Below are 12683 nucleotides of genomic sequence, written 5' to 3' on the forward strand. Positions count from 1 at the left end.
CCAGACCATTATATCAGCTATCACAGAATGAATGTCTACATGGGTTAGGCTTAGTGGATGACACGTTAGAAAACCCCCCAAAATATGCAGCAGTATTGCCAATCATAAAGTTAAAAAACAGTATTCTGCCAGGCTGTACTTTTGTACGTTTCCATTCGGGGGCAGACAGCGCGCGTCCGCTGGGCTGACGTTCGGTCACACTGGCCCACATTCAGAAGGGGTTCATGAATATTCATAAGACGTGCGGAGGCTACGTAGGCCAGTGGTAGGAGCGGCTGGTTCCTCCCTACCACACCATTCCCTCCGCGGGTGGAGAAAGCATTCTTCCTACAGCAGCAGGGATTTCCACACTGCTTCAACCGGATATTCCCGACCGAAGCAGGAGAACTCCCGCCGCCCTTACCGCCCAACTGGGACACATTTCCTTTTAATTTTGGATAATATAAATTGAAAAATAAATTGCATAGCTCACGTTCTTACATAGGTTTTCCAAGCTGATATGGTAGATTACCACGCTGCCAATAACCAACAATACACGGCCGGAGGAGCACCGATCTACATGGAGCAAGAGAATGACTGGGATCGCGACCTGCTGCTGGACCCCGCCTGGGAGAAGCAGCAAAGAAAGGTAGGAACCGAGTCGGGGATGACCGAACCGGGGGTACCGAGAAGGGTGAGGCTGACGGAGCAACCGGAGTGAAAAAATGGCAGGGAGAGGGATGGAGAGGTCGCGGAATTCAATGTGGGCCCTGCTTGGCTACTGTCCGGCAAATCACAGGAACTATACGTCTAAACTATAACTACTTTATTGGTGTCCGCTATCCGTTGGACACGGATCCCGAGTGGGTCTTTTCCCTGGGGTTTGATGCTCTGCTTCAGTTGTAACTCCACTCCCCGCTTTGAATGAAGCCAGCCTCCAGCGGTCTGCTGCTAATCTGCTGTGTAGCTGCTGTTTTAATGTTGGACGGACTCCTTCTCAACACATTTTACAAGCGATTACAAGGGGGCATATGATTAACCTAATGCGTCTTGGCGATCATATCGTGTTCTGGCTTTAAAAATAGCAAACGGAGTTGAGTTTGTGTGTGTGGGATTTAATCGTGCCACTGCGCTTCTAGCAGGCCGATAAGAGTGAGAAGCGTTTAGTTTCCACTGCCAAGTCGCCTTTCTCTGCTGCACATCGCCACGGCCTTCCCATACAATCACCCCATCATGGGCTACCAAGCACCGCACAGGGTGCTGCTGACCCGCTTTACCACCAAGGCATGATTACGAATTTAAATCACTATGTGTATGAGGAGTCGCTGAAAAAAAATCGAGATGCGGTGACTGGTGAGTCAGTCGAGTGGAAGAACGTGTGTGTGTGTGTGTGTGTGTGTGTGTGTGTGTGTGTGTGTGTGTGTGTGTGTGTGTGTGTGTGTGTGTGTGTGTGTGTGTGTGTGTGTGTGTGTGTGTGTGTGTGTGTGTGTGTGTGTGTGTGTGTGTGTGTGTGTGTGTGTGTGTGTGTGTGTGTGTGTGGCTGGCTAACTGGGCCGGGTCTCCGTTTGACGTGATTCACCGACTAGCCATATGACTAGCATTGTTTCTCCCGGACTGACAGCATACCGATCTTTTATCTATTTTCTGTAAAGATACATGATTATGCATCGTTATAAAGTCAACGCGGTGAACTTCTCATCTGCTGTCATTTCAACACAGCCATGTCATGGAGGTTACGATGTTTGCACAATGTTTGTCCAGAGGCCACCTAGACCAAAGTTTATACGTCGGCTAATTTCCTTTCCAGTCCATGGGAACATGTTAACGCGGGCAAATATTGACACAAATAGCGTCAAGATAATCTTTTTTGTATTGGTGCATCGCTCACAAACAAAAAATTGAGAATACCAGGGAACATTGACGGGTGTAACATAGCCGAGATTGAGAAAAGGTTTTGTTTCAGCCAAGTTTGAGTTATGTTGGCCTGGGAGGTGGGGGAACCAAGGGCACATTCCTGTGGTGTATTCACCCTTGCTGTGCCAGTTATTGCGTAAAAATAGGACACACACACACACACACACACACACACACACACACACACACACACACACCGGATTTAATGAGTGTGGGAATAGGTTTGTCTTTGTTGTTTTTATATGGAAAAAGTCCACAATGACAAGTCCGAGCCTATATCGTTATGTTTTAGTCACGTATTTGAGTAGAGTTGGTTCTCAAGGCGTTTTTATTTTTATTTTATTGATTTTTACGAGGGCACTCTGTCATTCATTTACAATGTTGCGCAACAATATTAGAAAAACTGTCGGTAACCCAACATGCACTGTTCAGAATAGCACTGCTGTCTAGCTTTAGTCTACAACATCCAGTTGTCCATTTGTATAAGATGGTCAATAACCTCACCTTGTCACTCTTCTTCTCCCAGGCTGAGCTCTGCTTGACTGACAAACCTGTAATTATGTAGTTTCTCACGAGAGAGGCATTGCCCGCATGCCCAAACACGTTGAAGTGTGCAGTGACTCCACCACTCTTCCCTTGCAAACTCCCTAGACTAGGCAACATGCAAATCCTCAACACTAACTTGACAGTTCTTTTGGAGCTTTTATTAGAGAATATTGGCATTGAATTGTATCTACTGATCCACTTTTCTTTACCAAGCACTACTTGCCATGGCCTGAGACAAACAGAAGTACTGCATATTTGGAGGTACTGAATCTATTGCAGGAAATTGTTAAGTGGCACAGGAAGTGAGGCAGTTCACCTAACAGAGTGTCTGAGGCAGAAGTTGATTAAAGATGTCTGGTTGATGCAAATGCTGAGAATATTGGACATTTAAACAGTAAGCCGAGCAGCCACAATGGGCCCTAATCACCTAGCGGCCAATTCTGTTCCCCCACCCAAGTGCTTAGAAGCAAGATGGTCACTAAGGTTTGCATATGGTTCATGTTATGATGGGATCTTTACACCAGTACTGGGCTGTGGTCTAACATCCTGTATAGACATGGTGGGCGTTGTAGTTCTCAGAACGCAGTCTCAATCCCTGGCCAATCAGAAGCTGTCAGTTTTAATCGTTATGAAAATGTATTTCCTCTGCTATCTATGTAGGAAGCAATCGTGATGGTCCGTGGTTAAAATGCAAATCTAGACAGGCTGTATTCTCTGTATTCTCTGGGCGTTCAGGCGGTCGACCCAGAATGGATGCAATGACCGAGGTGAGACATGCCAATTAAATAACCAAGGCCTTGGCATGGACTCAAGAACACCAAATCCACCCATGGAATCCAAGTCCCTGGACATCTATGTCCTTGCGTCATGTTTGTGTATTTTCTTGGCTTTATGTTTGTTTTTTTCAGCACTTTGTCTCATGAGGCAATGAACAGCGATCGGCCTCACCAGCATTTCATTCACTAGCGATGCGTCAGTGCCATTTGTGGTTTTGATGACTTGTTTGACTTGAAAGCATTAGTTTTCCATCAGCTTTTGTCAATAACAGTCTCATTGGGCAATTATCCCCTAGAGGCCAACTTGGTTCCATCTTGGTTGGGGGAACTAAATGGAGAATGCTGCTTTCAGTCGACGTCCCCCCCACCCAGCAAGCTTTGAAATAAACATGTGGGTTAGGTGAATAAGGCCCAGACCCTAGCCTGCTTTGGAAGGGGTGTGATTCAGGCCCACTGGTCTCAGAACAGACTTGAGAGACCAACCTCCCCCAGTTGAGTTTGACTTCCTGCTCTAGTATATACAAACTCCTCATGAACGCCACAGTAGAAGGAACTGGACAGGTGGCTTTGTGATTTGTGATGTTAAAATGTTTCTTGTGTGTGGTATATTGGCCATTCATAAGTGTTTAATTTGAGTCAGCCCCTTCTGACTGGACCTAGGCAATTGACGTATGCACTTTCATCTCTTTATAATAAAGCAGACGTTTGAATAAAAAAAATCCCTGCGACATAGGATATGATGCAACTGTTCCTTGTACATTTTAACAAAGGTTGGCACCTCTGTTGAAGACCTGGCGTTTACTGTAAGCAAGGGAGTGGGCCTTCTATTAAGAAACCACACTGAATGCTTAGTCTGCGTTTTGTATGCATTTTCTCCTTTACGATCTCTGTTGTTGGTCGACTTGCATCAGCAGGCCCGCTGCCTAAATTTACGCCTATGTCTATATGAATGCTTAACTAGCCTGGCCTGTATTCATATTGTCAAGTTGTAATATGAAACTAGTTTGGGCAGTTTTGTAAGTGTAAGACTGTGATAAAGGCTTAGGTTTTCATGTGCTTTCCAATTATCTTTCTTGGTTAAATTGGACTATCACATCACTTTTTTTAGTTTTTATACTGGCCATTTAAGTGTTAACGTGCTCAATTCCAAAGTATCACAGAGAGCATTGGGTTGGAAATATCACAGACATGATGATCGAGTTAGTCAATACTTTCCACCTCTAACACACACACACACACACACACACACACACACACACACACACACACACACACACACACGTATATATTTCCATTGCGGCCAAGGTGGGCAGCTTGGGAACAATGTCGGTTTGTTAAGTCCCGCCCACTGTCACATGCTTCTGGTGTGACTGGCAGGCCGGCCAAAGCAGTCGCTTGGCAAGTGAGAGGAGACATTTTACTGAAGGAGTGCTAAGAATAATGCTCTGTGCCATCACCATTGACCTATTGCTAGGACTACTACGGCTATCGGCCCTCCAGCCATTCCACCCTTTCTAATGAGGAACAGTAGAAGAAGGAAGCCGTTTGTTGGAGGAGAGCGGACGCCTCCTAGCACGAGACTCTCCAATCTCACAATAGAATGTGTTGAGGAGTGGCAGCCGCTTTGATTGGCTGGTTTTATTTTTCCTTCTTTTGTATGTGGCGTGATTGGCTGATGCCGTGTAGCAGGATAGACCTGATTGGGGTGTGGGGTTTATTTCAGGAATTCACTCTCTCAAAGCGTCATTCTGTAGACCTCCGTCTTGGGTTTTTTACGGCGTTTGCATGTTAGTCTCACCTTTTCCACTATCAAAGAAATGGAACTGTGTGAATGACAATGTTTGTCCTGCAGATCCTTTCGTTTGTTCTGCCCTCTGCTGTTTTTCCTGTAAACAAGCTGAAACAATAGGCTAACCTTGTTCTTATCATGCTGCTATCTGTGTGCCACATTGCTAACCTCTGAATGCAGATTAAAGCCTCTAATCTCCCCGACCTTGCGATCCTCTATTGCCTGCGATCCTTTTCAATTGACCACTAGTGTAGCGGATATTTGCCTGGATTATACGCATTATTTTGTTTGACTGGCAAGCCTTCGTAAGAGTCCAGTTCCCTAGATTACATCATCAAGACCAATGGACCAATGGAACTCCGGAACTTATTACCTTGCTATCTGAAGGACATTTGACAGATGATTGATTTTTCAAGATGATGATCTTGTGAATTAAAAATCTAATGTTGAATCATATAAACTGATATTTATGTGTGGTCATTTAGTAGCTGGCAACAGCAATATTTTAACCTCTTAATGTCAACTTTTCTTACTTGGACTACAATATGTAGTCGTACAATGTCTTACTGTTGTTGCAATCTCAGTGAAATGATTCTATACCATTGACATGTTGCCACGCCCTATTTCCCTGACAATATCCTGGACGGCATCCAATAAGCAGCCGGGGTCACCCCGAGATCAGGGAGCTACACACGCTGTAATCCCCCTCATTCCCAGCTGATCCCGGGCCAGCTGTGGCATCCCATTTATCCCGGAGACACTCCGATCCAGAACCCAACTACCAACCGGGCGCTCACTCAGCCAAAGGCAGTCAGCTGGCGAACGCGGCTCGCTGTAGGACAATGGAATCCGAGCTCTCTCGCTCACTCTCTCTCCCTCCCCTTGCCCTTTTCTCCCTCTGTCTCTCTCCCACAAACCACAGTGAGTGAGCGAGCGGGGAAACATTCCATCGGTAGGCCATTGTAGTCTACTCGGCCAGAAGGAGGAGGGGTCTCTTGCTAAAGAGGGGGTGGGGTTGTACTTTTGGGAGGGGGTGGGGGGGGTCGGTGTTTAACTGCACTGTAATAGTTGGCCTGTTGGAAGGATGAGGTGGTAAAAAGTATAGCTGTAACAAACATAACTGTAACAAATCATTTCTACCCCTTAAATCAGCGGATGTAAACCCCGTGTTTAGTCGTTATGCGTCATAATAAGGGCTTATATTCCTTATGAACAACTACCGAATAAGCACATTTCCCCTGGATGTGTCACATGTTTAAAATATGTGTCTGATGTCAAGTACTAACTTTATATTGTACCTGTGTAATTCTTTAGTGTGCCTCACGGATGTTGTATAACGGTACATTGTCCAACTTCCTCAATGCTTCTCTTATAATATATCACCCTACCCTAAAAAAGGTTTTCCGTTCGTCGCACGTATCAGGTGACTAACGGTTGACCGATGTTGGCGATGGGACTTTGTGGTTTAAAGGCCTAATCCCTTGTTATCTGGCAGGCGTTTATGGAGCTAAAGGGCTAACACACACCCACGCCGTTGGTACTGTAGTATGAACATGGCAGGGTTAAAGACAGCGTTAGGTACAAACAAAGCTGTCAACCGATGTCCCAAATGTGTAGTCCCACAACGTCTGCAGACAAGCGCAAATATGGTGAACCGGGCGTTTCACATTCTTGCCGTGATATTTGTTTCGACCGATCATGTTTCTGGAAGTGTGTTATTGCCAAACACTTACTCGGCAAGCTGTAGTAAACTAATAAAGTGGCTTAAGGTTTCAAATCAAACCAGTGTGTAGACTGGCCACTGTATAAACACACTTGTGAAAGCTTCTTCAACTGGCCCAGTTTTTTTTTTTTTTCTCTGCTAGAATATCTCCAAGGAAACGGGAAATGGTGTTAACCCCCCCCCCCCCGCCCTAGGCTCTGTGCCTGGCCCCCAGAGGTTCTGCTAGAACGTAGGACTGCTGGATCTGAGATTACAAAAGCAGTGAATCTGGGTGTGTTTCACATGGGCTAGGCCTGGTGCCGGGCATGGTTGTCGCCGGGATTAGAGTATGGCATTTCCTTCCGAGGAACTGTCGTCAGCTACAATGGCGGATAAGGCCTTCCCTTTGGGCAGCTGCCAATATCCATGCCGGGAGGTTCTCCCTCGCATGTAGACTTCCTTTATGTCGGGACTGGGAGATGATGATAATTGAATAAAGCAATTCATTAAATTGTGTTTTTGTAGATCTACTAATCGCTTAAGCAGCAAACACGCACTACAGTTCTGTGATTTTAAGTATTGCTTGTGCGTCTGGTATTTTGAGATGGCCACCAAACAAGCTCATGGCTCCAACCTGATTCTACCAGGTGTGTGCTGCAAGTTATCTCTGCATGATACCTATTGTACTTGAACAATTCAAGAGTAGACAAGCCCCATATCTTCTTTGGATCGTTTTTGTTTTTGTCAAATCGTTTTTATTTGATTTATTGTTGGCCCCTAAGAGATCCCAACCTGTAGAGCGAGCACAAACCACATGTGTTTTGTGAGAGCAGGAGAGAGAGAGAGTCTGCTGGCTTCCAGGCAAGGCTTGACAACAAAGGCATGTGTGTTTAGGTGTGGCGATGTGTGTTTAGATGCCTGTGTAAAGGGGTATTGAGGGTGGGGGGCTGTGTGTGTGTTGGGGAGGGGGGGGTGACTTGCACTTGCACTAGCTTGGTCCCTTTACAGTCACATAGCTGTGGCATTCTCTTGCTTCTAAACACTGCAGAGTTAAACATACTGTGTGTGTGTGTGTGTGTGTGTGTTGGGGGGGAGGGTAGGTAGGTAGGTAGACGGCTAGTAAAATTAAGCCACTTTTGAAGGAAATTATTCTGAATCGAGACCCATTTAAAATGGCACGTTCGTCATCTAAAGGCACGTTGAGGCCTTGTTGCATGAAGTATTGAACACTACAATGCAGGAAATGTGACACAGGCACACAACCAGCACTTAATTCACTGTGTGTGGGTTGTTGCTATGGGCGATCTCTTCTGCGAAACCTCATGTTAACTCTATTCTCACCTACAGTCACACAGTGAGAAACAGAATTACTAAGAATGTGTTACGAGAGGAGTAGACGGCCAAACCGCAGCGATGGAAACGTTGGGGAGAGCGGCGTTCTCAGAAACTGTTTGCCGTGCGTCTCGCTACAAGCACCGTCTTGTCTGTAGTTGAACTCCACTCGGCACCAGTGCAGTTCTCACACATGGTGTATAGGTGGATGTGGTGGGCGGGGGTTGTTACCACCTGTCTGTCTGATGAGGTGAGATGGAGCCATAAATCATCGCGTGGCTTGGTACTGGCAGAGGCATGTTGAGCTTACATCATGGGAAAAGCCTTTTTTATTTTGTTTTATATGATTTGAACTGTACGACATCTGGTGGACCACCCTTACACACGTGGAAACACACACTCACTGCCAGTGTAGAGATTATACTCATTCTATCCTCGCTCAGATGGCTAGATTATCCCCTGTTCAGGCATGCAAACTAGTCACCTTTCGGCGAAATTCACCGTTTTTTAAACAAAATTGGCCACTTGTGTGATTCGTGGAGATCCATTGAGAAAACATTGGGGGTGGGGGGGGGGTCTACAGTCTGACGAAAACGAGACGATAACTAAATAAAAAAAAAAAAACTATGACGAAATCTTTTGACACTTTCGTTAACAAATTAAAAACTAGATGAAAATGTAAGCGGGACGATTTGGGAAGCGATCCAATCAGAACTAAGCTCTTTATGTGGGGTACTGATCGTCCCGCCCGGCAGGTCAACTAGCAGGCACTTGCTGCGTCGCAAGCAAGTGTCCCTTTGTAAACAGTTTGGCGCAACAATCACCGGTTAAAACACAACCAACTTGAAGTCATTGGCAGTCGAGTCATCCCAAAATTCACGCAAAGATAAGCATCCTTAAACAGTTTTTTCTTTCAAGCTAATGTTATGTGTGTTTTTCGCTAAAATTGGAATACAATACAAGCTGAAAGAAACCACCGCTGTCCTCTAACGGTACCGGAGCTCTGTGCTGTCGACACCACAGCGGGGCACAGAAAAAAAAGATGTGCGCAGGTCCAAAAAAAAAAGATGCGCGCGCAGGTCCAAAAAAAACATTTGTGCGCAGGTCAATTTTTATTTATTTATTTATTTAATATAATTTTTTTTTATATAATTTTTTTTAATATATAATCTTTTTATATAGAATTTTTTTAACTCCCCAGAGTATAACCCTGGAACCCCCTAGTGGGTCTGTGTTTTCCTTGGCTCACGCATCATTCTCACCTTTCTCACCCCAAACCAGTTTGCATGCCTGCCTGTTGTCATGGAAGCCGGCAGGTGCTGTGCGTGACCAGAACCGCATCCCGATCCCCCAACTTTTGCATTGAATTGTGGGCAACGTATAACAGCAATGGGCATGTCTGGTTGTGGACAGCGATACTTGTGGCAGCCGATCCAGCCAGGCATGCTACACTGAGGCAGCTGCTCATGGTACTATGTCCAAATTGACACTTCCCTTGATGTATAGCTAACAACTGATAAGAAATGATGCACGCCTGGTTGCCAGTGCAACTCAGCCCAAAATACATCTATTGATTGAAAAAAGAGGGACAGAACATTGTTCTAATAGCAGGGCCTCACAAGTGGTTACGTGTTATCCAGACTGTGCCTTTTTGTAGGTAGCAAAGACTGACAATGCTTTTCAAGTGTCCATGTGTCTCTGATTTCTTCTGCTAGCTACCTGCTATATTATTTAACAGCATGCTAACTAGGGCACTAGGCTAAAGGCCACACACACTCTTGCTCGCACTCACACACTCTCCTGAAAGTAGACATTTGGTGGCCTCTAGCACCTGCCAGTCGATTGACCAAATCCAGCAGAAAGGCTGCGGGCATATGACCAGTAGGAGGGGAGAAACATTGTAAAGGAACTGTGGGTACTGTTTTTCCACTTGGCCCAGCGGTTTTGCTTATCTCTCGGCGTCCGTCTACCCATATAAGTTCCACAACACATTACAGTATCATTAAATATTTACCCTGACTGCCATGCCCCACTGAATCGACCGCAAACATTTAATCATCCATCCTCCCTTCCCACAAAGTAAACCAACTCTCTCTGAATTCCTGCGCAGCACTCTCTCCGTCAGAAGTGTTGTCGTTGACACTTTCCTACTCTTGTTTCCTATCATCGCACAGACTCCCTCTTTGGTGGCGGCGCTTGTGTCGTCTCCGTCTCCTAGGTTTGTGTGGTCATATGTGTCGCTTGTGAGGTTTTTGTATCCTCATTGTGTGTCAGGCATGAGTGACCATGGGTCTAAAAGTCCCATGTTTGAACAGGACCATAGCCATGCACACACCAGCGATCAGCACCGCTGTATTCAGACGATGTGTAATCTAGCCGCACTGAGTCTGCAGGCGCTGCCGAGTGATATTGTTTTGCTTGGTCCATGCGGTGGAGCCTTCCAGCCCCCGAGCCTCTCACTGACTGGAGAGTGTGTGTTTGTGTCTCAGTGTATTCTGGGGACCGCTGCGGGTCTGATGATTTATCTCTGCTGTAGACAGGGGGGGCCTTCGGAGACCGCATGCCATGAGGCAAAATGTCAAACAGCCAGACAGGCTGGATGCACTGCACCACCAGACGCTTGTCCAGAGAGGACAGGGATGTTTGAGGTTAGGTGGAAAAATCGACAGAAATGGACCGACAGACAGACGGGAAGAATTTGTTCTCCAATTTGGAAAATACTTGAAACCTCATGTGGTAATAGGATCCGGGCGCAGCGTCTCGTATATGACACCTCTGTGGAAACACGAGGAGACGCAGTAGGAGGCTGGTCCAGAGACGGCGAGCTCCTATGCGTCGCATCATGTCATGCGCATTGTAAAGTGACGGGCAATTAAGACCCCCAGCTGGTGCGATGGTGGACGAGACGGAGCCAGAGTACAGAGGAAGTGACTGTTCATTGCTTGTTCCCGGTGCTACGTTAACAAGAAATAGGATCTGAACACGAAGGCCCGAACTCCCACCCCGCCATTAGCTACTGGGCAATCTGTCCCGATGAGAGGCATGTTCCACGTGTTCTTCCAGAGTTCAGCCCCATTAGACACTGCAGTGCTGGTTAGGGTTAGCACTGAGCCGGGCCTTCCTCTGAGCTTCAAGTTATTTTATTTTATCTTCCACTGAGACGAAGCCTCTCTCCGCAAGGGAAAACACAGCGGGGATCGAGACATGATGTTCGCCGCCTCGGTTCTTAGGGGAGTGACAGAACCTGAGGGGGAGGGGGAGAGAGATGTGCTTCTCTTTGCTGTGCTACTAGAAAAAGAGAGGAAGTCCGTTTTTTTTTTTTTTTGGTTGTGGTTACCCATGTGAAACACATAGTGGTCAAGGGTTTGACTCATGCATATATAAAGCGACTAGTGAAGCATTAAACCGTCAAATGTTAGCCAGGGTCATGCAGAGTGGAAAACATAACTATGAGGTCCACGTGACCTGGGTGGAACCAGTTACAACAGCCTCCTATGTTTTGGAATGATGCATAGGATAAATCAGTATACCATTGGGTACGGTCCACTGGGAAGACTGGCATGCTGCTGACTCATCCATCATCCATCTGGATGGACATGTGTGACGTCCCAAATGAGTCGATTTTGAAATGGCTTGTAATGGCTAACCAACATCACACCCGGTGGTAAAACAGGCACTCCTCTTTAGTCCGATACCGTGTAGCATTTATCTATCTTATTAAGGTGGCATGTCGGCTGTCTGTGTTACCGTTTGGCTGAGGCAGAAGGCTGAGGCAGAAGGCTGAGGCAGGCACGTGGCTCCCATTCCATACGTCTCCCCCATAGCGGCTAATGCTACAACCAAGCGCCCCTCCCTCTCTGCGTGGAGGGGTGAACCCCGCGTTCTCGTATCCGACCAGCCGATGCCTGCCTCGTCAGCCTAGCAACCACTTGTAAAAAGTTGTCGTCAGGGGCTCTGCACAAAGGCGCCTAGTGTAGACCGCTGGGTTTGGCCCAGTGCTCGGCGACACGCAAAACCCCCAATCAAACCCAGCCTTGCTGCCTTGCTGCTGTGGCGGCTGCTGGGTTTCACTCCTGGACATGCTTAGCAGACGGAACACAGCGGGTTCAAATACTGCTATTCAGTCGGGGTAATGGGGAAATGTAGATTTAGGCTGCATTGCCAAAGCAAAAAGGACAACATGAACATTGAAAGAGAACCATGACAATCTAAAGCGGTGGCCTAATGTACAGGGGAGGGCGCGAAACTGATGGATTCACCTTCATAAACGTGGTGTAAAAGATGGGTGTCGGTTTTTGTCAGGGAAAGCCCACCACCAGCTGATGAGGACAATGGGAAAGAGTGATAGTTTCCCACGGTGCTGAATGAGTCCGAGGGATGGATCTGTTAACGGCTCCGATCCTGCATGATCCAATCAACTCGCTCCCTCTAGGGATTTCCCTAAACTCCCCCTCTCTCTCTCTCCCCCTCTCCCCCTCTCTCTCTCCCTCCCTCTGTGGCCCTACTGCTGAACATCCTGCTTGTTCTACAACCAATTCACCAGGACCACTAGGGAAATGGTGCATATATGGGTAAATGCAAGCTCTGTTGCTGCTGTGACGTGGCTCAACACATGTGTGAAGTAGATTGCGTGCATGTGTGGGGG

The 12683-nt window shown here is 46.7% G+C and overlaps 1 protein-coding gene across 2 annotated transcripts in view; it reads left to right on the top strand.

Moving 5' to 3' along the window:
- Window positions 1–295: 295 nt before the first annotated feature.
- Window positions 296–12683, top strand: part of actn4 (actinin, alpha 4) — a 49864-nt gene continuing 37476 nt past the window's right edge. For both annotated transcript variants that reach the window (XM_084466997.1, XM_084466998.1), the window contains exon 1: window positions 296–628. In XM_084466997.1, the coding sequence (XP_084323123.1) occupies window positions 500–628 (129 nt within the window). In that variant the 5' untranslated portion in view covers window positions 296–499. The remainder of the gene's footprint in view (window positions 629–12683) is intronic.

The sequence above is a fragment of the Micromesistius poutassou genome, assembly GCF_964030765.1.
Source record: "Micromesistius poutassou genome assembly, chromosome: 4".
Taxonomy (NCBI): Eukaryota; Metazoa; Chordata; class Actinopteri; order Gadiformes; family Gadidae; genus Micromesistius; species Micromesistius poutassou.